The sequence below is a fragment of the Thunnus maccoyii genome, chromosome 18 (genome assembly GCF_910596095.1).
Source record: "Thunnus maccoyii chromosome 18, fThuMac1.1, whole genome shotgun sequence".
Taxonomy (NCBI): Eukaryota; Metazoa; Chordata; class Actinopteri; order Scombriformes; family Scombridae; genus Thunnus; species Thunnus maccoyii.
The window spans coordinates 2,051,101-2,060,482 of NC_056550.1; the positions used below are offsets into that span (position 1 = coordinate 2,051,101).

The 9,382-nt window shown below is 38.7% G+C and overlaps 1 protein-coding gene across 1 annotated transcript; it reads left to right on the top strand.

The window, feature by feature from the left end:
• The first annotated feature begins 146 nt into the window (after positions 1–146).
• Positions 147–8,980, top strand: rogdi (rogdi atypical leucine zipper). Its single transcript, XM_042394087.1, has 11 exons — positions 147–391; positions 3,070–3,141; positions 4,068–4,150; positions 4,323–4,377; positions 4,470–4,550; positions 5,041–5,136; positions 5,247–5,345; positions 5,517–5,630; positions 5,710–5,759; positions 7,204–7,330; positions 7,502–8,980. The coding sequence occupies exons 1-11, from the start codon at positions 317–319 to the stop codon at positions 7,541–7,543; spliced, it is 894 nt and encodes a 297-aa protein (XP_042250021.1). The 5' UTR covers positions 147–316; the 3' UTR covers positions 7,544–8,980.
• The last annotated feature ends 402 nt before the right edge of the window (positions 8,981–9,382 follow it).

The window sequence follows — 9,382 nt, forward strand, 5'->3', positions numbered from 1 at the left end:
CAGATGCAGATTGAAGAGGAGAAACTGCATGTGAAGTATAAACAATTCAAATGAAATATTAAACCATATAAACCTGAAAATACACCACTTGCGGCTTCTATGCTCCGGTCCCGTTCAGTTTGCATGTCAGCAGCTCGTCTCATCATCCTCTTTTACATTGGGTTGGTTCGTTCACACGAGCGCTTGCGTTATTTCCTACAGTTCCTGAAGGCATCAGATCCTCCGCTAAGCTAGTAGGTAGTTGGTCACCTCCATCACAGGGAGAGGACGCAGCTTTAAAGGTTCATCGAGGCTTTGCTTCAGTTTTCTGCACAAAATGCTGAACCCGCAGAGATCTCTGTCTGAACTGCCCAAGATGTCCGCTGCCAGCCAAGTGGAGAGAGCCGTGCTGGTGAGCTGCTGCTGCTGCTCTGCTGTGTGTCTGCAGCTCATTTACTGACTGTTTATATAACGTGTTGACATTTTGAAACGGATATATTTACAGAGTGTAGCTGGACGTCACTCATGTGGCTTTGTGACGCTTGTGTTGCTGCAACAGGGCTCGCGCCGCCACAGGCGGTGTGTTATCATGTTATCAATGGGCCTGAGAGTGTGTGTATGTGTGTGTGTAGGTGTGTAGGTGTGTGTGTGTGTGTGTGTGTGTGTGTGTGTGTGTGTTTGTGTGTGTGTGTGTGTGTGTGTGTGTTTGTTAGTTACCTCAATGGGACCTTTTCCGGTATAAACACCGAGCTTGTCAGGACCAGTAATCCTCATGGACTACAAAGTCCGGTCCTAATGAGGCAAAACGTCATTTCTGATGTCCTGGCTAAGGTTTGGGTTAGACTGTCCCCAATGAATGGAAGTCAATGCATTGTCCTAACAAGGAGAGCTGCGCATTCCTCCTGTTCATACTGGCTGTTAAAAGATCCTTCAAATGTGCTTCAATGTAAGTGATGGAGGCCAAAATCCACAGTGTGTCCACACAGTCATTTAGTGCAAAAATGCATTTAAAAGTTGATGTGAAGCTTATATGAGGCTTCAGCAGTCTGAGTTAGTCATATCAAGTGGATATCTGACACATTTACAGTCTTTTTAGCATCAAATTCCCTCTTTGTGTTTCCTCAGACAGTGTTTCCCTGTTGAGCTGTGGTGGAAGTATAGTAACAAAAAGAGGAACTTTGACACTAAAAAGACTGTAACGTTGAAAGATATCTACTTGATTTGACTCATTTGGACGCTGAAGCTTCATATCAGCTTCAGATAAACTTTTTGCACAGAAGGAGGACTGTGGATTTTGTCCCCCATCACTTCCATTGTAAGTGCATCATGAAGGGATCTTCTAATGGTCAGTATGAACAGGAGGAACGATTACAGCAAGACAAACATGTTTGAATGTTCATTTGGGCTCCTGATTGTTGTTTTAAGACACACTTGAAAAACTGTGAAACGTTCTCTAAACTGAGCATGTTGTGACCATGAAAGTTGTCATGAATGCTCAACATGTTACTGATGACTAACTCAGTTCTCAGTAAGCCTTCACGTAAAAGTTAATTATTCTCTTCTCTATTCAACGAGCCAGTATTTGCTTGTTAGCACAACACACACAACATGAAGCATATTTCAACTATACTAAAAGTAAACAGGACATTCCTCTACTGAATGGTATTTTTAGACTGTAAATGATCAAATGAAAAGCAGTGCTTATCTGGAATGACTGAAAACCCCATTAAGACATCAAAAACATCAGAATGTGCCATGGATAAATGCTTACCAGTGATCAAAAGATCATATGACTTATAATCAGTAGGCTGGAAAAATGCTGTTTTCCAGTACTCCTTTTTATATATTTTTGAGCTCTAATCATCAAATATTAATAATTCTAATACAGTAGAACTGCAAAAATAAAAAGAAGAAAAAACTGAATAGATGTGTTGTTGATACAGTGAAGTCCAGTAATTCATCAGCAAAGACAGGAGAGAAATACTTAATATGTACTTATACATACTGTACACACGCATACAAATCTGAGAATATGCATATCTAAACTTATTAATACACATATTCCTGTACACATTCAATTCATGCTTTGTCTACACTTAACATAGCACAGCCATTTAGTCCATCTTGTTTCAAATAGTCAATACTACCTCAGATATTAGTGATTTTCTCCCTACTTTGAATTTGCTCCACTAATTCTTTCCATCTGTCTGTACATGGGCTTCCCTTATGTCTCTAGTTTCTTGTAATTATCTTAAAAGAATTTATTCTAAATATTCCAAATAATTTTCCATTATTTCCGGAGGTGCGGCACCTAATAAAACTATTAAACAATATGAAATCTGGACCCACAGACATTTTCAGAATACATTCTATGCAATCTGAACATTTCACATCAATTCAAGCACAGCAGAGATCTCTAAAGTGTGTTTCACCTTTTCAAATGATCTCAGTTGAGACGCAGAGTTCAGTATTGAATACTATTTAAGACATTATGAAATGAATAATGATATGGACAAAAACAAATAAAATATATAACCATGAAATAATGAAATAATCTAATTAATTTGTGAAACTCAGCAGAGTGGACCATTTTTTAATTTTAAAATGTTAAAATGTTCCAATGTTTGCTTTCATGTCAGTGTAACAGGTTCAGAGGCAGTTGTGTGATTGGTTGTCTGTTCATTCAGAGAGAAGCAACATAACTGCATCTGCCCTGTTTGTCTTGATTGACAGATGAAGACTATTAAAATCATAAAGCACATTAAAATCAACAAATGATACAATCTTAATATTTTAGATTATGTGCAAGCAGTTGTATTTAAATGCTGTTTCTAGTTAGACAGCTCTGGCTAACAAGCCGGTACAGACTGTTCAGTGCAAGACTTGCCTTGATCACCTGTGTGAACCGCACGAACCAGAGAAATTCACACTGTGAAACACACAATGTGGAAAATACTGAGAGTCTGCTGGGTAGAGAGACAGAGGGAGAAGAAGTCATCTATATGCAGTATAGTTATATATGATGTAGCTTTGTATTGTCATGACCCATTTACTGTTTGTTTATAGTAAGCATGTTCTTTTTTTTGCTAGGAGGAGGAGTTCAATTGGCTGCTTAAAGAAGAAGTACATTCTGTCCTGAAGCAACTCCAGGATGTCCTCAAGGTAAAAGTTGTTAAGCTGAGGGAGTGGTAGATCTCTGCGTATCCTGTGTTATATTAAGGCCAGGAGCAGTGTCAGCACACACAACTAGTTAGTTCACAACAACTTTATTGGACTGAGAACAGTCTTCATCAGGCAAATGGCCAACATGAAAAAGAGCAAGGTTTTATATATAGTTACATCATGCATCAAAACATATTTTCCTTCAAAAGTAAAGCTGTATTTAGTGTTGGGAGATATTTGAAATTCAAAAAACTATCTTAACTGCCTGAACTTGTTATAAATTGCTTATTTCAGTCTGATGAATGTCACCTGTTCATGAGGAGGTGCTTGTTAGTGAGATGTGATCATTAGCATAATCAACGCCCCTAAAATGTCCATATTTAGGCTCCATGTTCCTCTCCGTTTGTGGGAGAGTTTCATTCACAAAAAGTTCCTGAAGAGTGAAAACACAGCACAGCTTCAAGTCCTGCTTTCAGACACCAGAAAACAAACATTTAGGAGTGACAGTAGGAAACCCGAAACAATTAGTAAATATGAATCCAGCTAACATCATCAGAGCAGCTCTGCACTGTGACAGAAATAAAGAGGGAATGCTTTGACATGAAGTTAGATGCTAAAAAACATCTTTCTAAAGCAAAGCACTCCGTGATGTCATGTGACAGTCACAGAAATATGAGAGGAGAATAACAATATGATCATTTCAACAACTTATGATACCAGTGATAAGTAGATAAATGACAATGTTGCATTATCAGCTGGCCTTAGGTGTAATGGAATATCATTAGGACCAGAAGTAGACTTATAGATCAGAAACATTCATCAGAAGGTCTATAGAATTGCTGGTCCCTGTCTTAAATGAAGGTGTCTACAGCATCAACTCAATGTGATTAATAGTAAGTCACTTTTTGCTCTGCTGTTGTCAACAGGAGGCATCTAGACGTTTCTCCATGCCGACGCCAGGCCTGGAGAGTCAGCTCAAACAGGAAAACTTCATCCTCGGCAGCTCAACGTAATAGTCCATCTGTGCATGATGTACAAATATTTTAGCAATCACTTCCTGTGGAGGAAGAGGCTGCCAGATGCTCTGTGGTAGATGATTTGGAATATGCTGACATACTGGATGGGTTGGTCACTTATTCCTCTGGTATGATGTTGAAATAAAAAAATATGTTGTTTTGCAGCATGGATCAAGTGAAGGGAGTGCTGACTCTGCAGGGAGAGGCTCTGACTCAGGCTGTGAGTTTGTCAAAGAGGGGAAATGAGTTTTCCATTTTCACATATGGAGAAGACAGCCACAGTCCTTGTTTATGTTTTGCTTTTCTTAACAGGACATAAACCTGAAGGTTGCGAAGAGCAGCCAAGTGCTGCACTTTCAGTTCAGGGAGGACAAGCAATGGAAACTGCAGCAGGTGTGTGTGTGTATGTGTGTGTGTGTGTGTGTGTGTGTGTGTGTGTGTGTGTGTACTTCTACCAGAAAAATGAAAAACAAAAGTGAGACAGTCTGTCAAGAAAGGTTTATTTATAGCCAAGAATCACAAAGTTGTCCACAGACTACACTTACATGCAAAAGGCAAATTTCAGGAGTTGCTATGAGAGAATGAAGCAGACATACATGATGTGAGAACAGGTCAGAGAACGTTGCTACATACTCTGTTATGTTGGCTATAAATGTAAAATGTAGCTTTGTGTATGTAGATATTTCATGCATACTGTTTTCTACAGTGACATTTGCCAAAACAAACTCCAACAGGTCAAGAAACATGAGCAGTCAGATGATCAGACAGGTTGTAATTTGTCATAACTCATGACAAACCTTTGAAAATAAGATCCAAGCTGTAATAAAGCAGAAAAGTCCTTTTTAATACTAAACTCCCTCGTTCATCTCTGCTCCTCCATCAGATCCAGGATGCCAGGAACCATGTGAACCAGGCTCTCCAGCTGCTGAACAGCCATGATGAGAGCTACCACTTCAAGACAGGGGCTGAGGTGAACAAGGTGTGTCCCTCCTCACTCACGGCAACAACACACTGTTTCTGTCGGTATGCGAGGTCGCAGCGGTGCACTGTGTCGGTGATATTAACCTTCTGTTTGTGTCGGTGCTGCAGCTGATGGACGCAGTGATGCTCCAGCTGACACGAGCGCGGAACCGCCTCACCACCCCGGCCTCCATGACGCTGCCTGAGCTGGCTACCAGTGGCCTGATGGTACAGGCTGATACACACATTAGAAACACACTAGAGCCCAACTGAGGCTGGAGATACTCATATTAGAGAATTAAACTACAGGAAGTCAAACTGTCACTTGATGTAGCATGAAGCCTCTTGATGTTATTCCATATTCACTTTCTAACTTTCTGTCTGTTTGTCCATCATCAGAAAATGTTCACTCCTCCCATGCCCGGGGATGTGATGGTGAATTTTTACATCAATTTAAGCAAACTGTGTCTGACGGTCTACCAGCTTCACGTGCTGCCTCCCAACACCACCAAGGTTAGAAGGTGTGACTGTGCAACACTGTACACAGCGTCATGTGACTGATGTTCTAATGTTCTCTCTCTCATCCTGATAGAATTTCAAACCAGCTGGAAGCTCAGTGCTGCACAACCCTGGAGCCATGTTGTAAGTTCACCTGTCTGTCCTCCAGTCTTCTTCTTCTTTCTATCTTTCTTTCTGTCTTTCTTTTTCTTTCTTTCTCTTTTTCTATCTCTCTATATATTTCTTTTTCTTTCTTTCTCTCTTTCTTTCTTCCTTTCTTTCTCTTTTTCTATCTTTCTTTCTTTCTATTCTTTTCTTTCTTTCTTTTGTTCTTTCTATTATTTTCTTTCCTTCTTTCTTTCTTCCTTTCTCTTTTTCTATCTTTCTTTTCTTTCTTTCTTTCTTCCTTTCTCTTTCTCTATCTTTCTGTCTTTCTTTCTTTCTTCCTTTCTCTTTCTCTATCTTTCTGTCTTTTTCTTTCTTCCTTTCTCTTTTTCTATCTTTCTTTTCTTTTCTTTCTTTCTATTCTTTTCTTTCATTCTTTTGTTCTTTCTATTATTTTCTTTCCTTCTTTCTTTCTTCCTTTCTCTTTTTCTATCTTTCTTTTCTTTCTTTCTCTTTTCATATCTTTTTTTCTTTCTTTTTCTTTTTCTCTCTTTTTCTATCTTTCTTTCTTTCTTTCTTTGCATATGCATTACCAGATGAAAATGAATAATACATCCAATAACTCTGTATAGAACAGTAAAAGTTATACTACATTATTAGAATAGATCAGATTCATCTTTATTGTCATTGCATGCAGTAGGTAGCAGTTTAGCATCCACCCAGATGTGCAAACAGTAGCAAGTGCCTAGATCCAGGTAGATCCAGGTAGATCCAGGTAGATCCAGGTAGATCCAGGTAGATCCAGGTAGATCCAGTGTGTGCAGTAGAATGAGTCAGATATACAGTATAAAACAGCTCTTACATCGCCTGGAGGTGTGTTTTCGGTCGTTGTCCTGGTGAAAAACAAATATTGGTCCCACTAAGTGCAAACCACCATCTTGCATTCAGAATTCAGCTTCAAGTTACAATCCTTATGACTTCAGTCCTGGTGGATTTGGTGACACGTGTGGTCATTGATGGTAACTGCAAGTGTGGTTTAATGTTACAGCAGCTACTCTGTCAGAAACCCAACAGAAGAGGGACTGCTGTATCTGTTTCATGTGCAGCCAAACAAACTCATGTTGTAGGTTGGCAGTAATGGCAGACTCCACTAGCAATGAAAACTACTGTAATAAAAGGTCATTACAAAATGTAAATAATTGAATAGCGATAATAAATATGATGAAAAACTGGATTTGATATAATGAAAATGTTAAGGATTACACCTAGAAGTAAAACTGTAGAAGTACCATGTACTTGCAGTAGTAGGCGGGGTAGATTCTTTACTTACATTGCAGATAAGGCTTAAATTGAGAAACTCTGAATCATAAAAAGGAATTCTGAGATTCCGGGACTGTTCAGGCACAGTCTCACATTCAGCAAGTGTATCTTAAAAATCTACTTAATCTCTCTGTGCTGTTTGCTGTGAACACTTCCTCCACAGTGAGCTCAACAACAACCGCTTCGAGGTGAGCCATGTTCACAAGGTGGAGTGTGTGGTACCTTGGCTTAATGATACGCTGGTGTTCTTCACCATCTCCCTGCAACTCTGTCAGCAGCTCAAGGACAAGGTGGGTATCTCTACTGGAGGATGACATGTTAAATACATTCTCATGTAAAGTGACATGACTTCTTAAAGCTGCAGTAATCAATATTTGTATCTAACAATAGAGAAGGCTGCTTTAACTAACTACTCTAACTAACTAACTTGACTTAGCCCCTCTCTCCTCCTGTCCCTGCAGATATCTGTCTTCTCCAGCTTCTGGAACTACAGACCTTTCTAATCCACCTCCAGAGACCTTCAGACCCAAACAAACCACACAAGTGTAAGGGACATCGTGGGAATGCTTTTATTTTTTTATATATTTATCATCCAGTCATTCAGTCAAGTGTTGCATGATCAGCCGAAGGAGCCAATCAAACCCCGACAGGTATCCATTGTTTGCCATTCCCAGTTGTGTTAGCTTTGATTTGTGTGTATTGCATCTCACAGCACTGATTTGAACTCATCAATGAATGTATGTGACTTTTGTTGATTTATTAGAATTATTTTTTTGTTACGTTCACGCAATTTATTGAGTATTTATCTGGTTTTTATACCAAAGTTCTCATCATCATCTGAACTGTCTTGTTGTGAAACACTAATTTGTGCACTCAGGGTTGGAAAACGATGCAGTCCCTAAGGGATCAGAGTGGGAGGTTTTTTTTTTTCTGTAATATTTCTTTGTTCCCTCACACAGTCCTTTTTAAAGTTTTTGCATTCCCTCACTAGTCCTCCATTCTTCCTCACAGACTTTAAAGACCCACCAAACCTGTTTTCTCAGTCAGCTTCTTACTATAAGGAAGTTGGTGGGGCTCAGTTGGAATAACTTCCATGTAACAGGATCAGGATTTGGCAACATTTGAACCGATAAGTGATGACAGTGGAGGGGTTGTTTGCTGATGCACAACTTCAACTTTGATTGTTGCACATTTACTCAAAAAAAACAAGTTTTCAGGTGCTTTAATCTGTGCATTTATTTTATATATTCACTTATATGAGGTGAGTGCAGTGTCAGATCATGGTCTGTACAGGCGGAGTCACAAATGTGCAGGTGGAGGTGGGATGCCAGTAGTTTCCCTCAGGGAAGGGTTACAGTACTTTAAAAGGTGGAGAAGCACTACTCACTTCTTTTAAAAACTCCTATTGATTATTAACCAGCAGCAGGTCAATATACTTTAGGCTGAGTTAAAAATGGAATGAAATAGTTTGATCAATAATTAGCGCTGAGTGTTGGACAGTATAATGTATGGAAACATGTGTGGGAGTGCAAAAAGCTTTTATAAGGGAATACAAACATAAATGCATGAAAATATCAATCCTGTGAGGGGATGCAGAAGTAGTGTGAAAATATTTCCCACTGTGGTCTTTATGGGTTAAAAACATGTCTGTGACAGTGTTTTTGTTTTTGGTGGAAAGGACTTGGAGACATACATTCCCTGTTTGTTACTACATGAAAACGATGTTAAATGATAAGCTACTAGTTGTGTCTGCTATGTTTTTATTTATTTACATGTTTTTGAACGTATGTTGTTGATTCCCTGTGAACCAAACACTAATCTAATCATGAACAAATGACTTCATTCCAGTAAGTGTTAATCTATTTTGAAGAGCTGCCTATCATATAAAATGTGGAAATTATTTATCTGATATCTGTGCAATAAAAATATTCTAAACAACATCCTGTCTGTGCCTTCTGACGTCTGCTATCATTGTGGTAGAGGTGATTATGATCACTATTAGTGGATGTGGAGTGCTATTATTATTGGTTACAACTGTTATTATTATTACTGATATCAGAATTGATATTATCGTCAATACTTCTACTGTTATTAAAACAATTGAGTTATTTTTCATTTCTTTAAGAGTCAGTGACAATAATGCCTGTGATTATAATAAGTTCTGCAACAAAGGATAATTTTCATTAAATTGATTAATTGTTTGGTCTATAAAATGTCAGAAAATAGTGAAAAATGTCCATCACAATTACCTAAAGCCTAAGATGATGTCATCAAGTTGCTCATTGAGATGCAGGAACCAGTGAACAGTTGATATTTTTTGCTTGAAAATGGCTTTAACGATT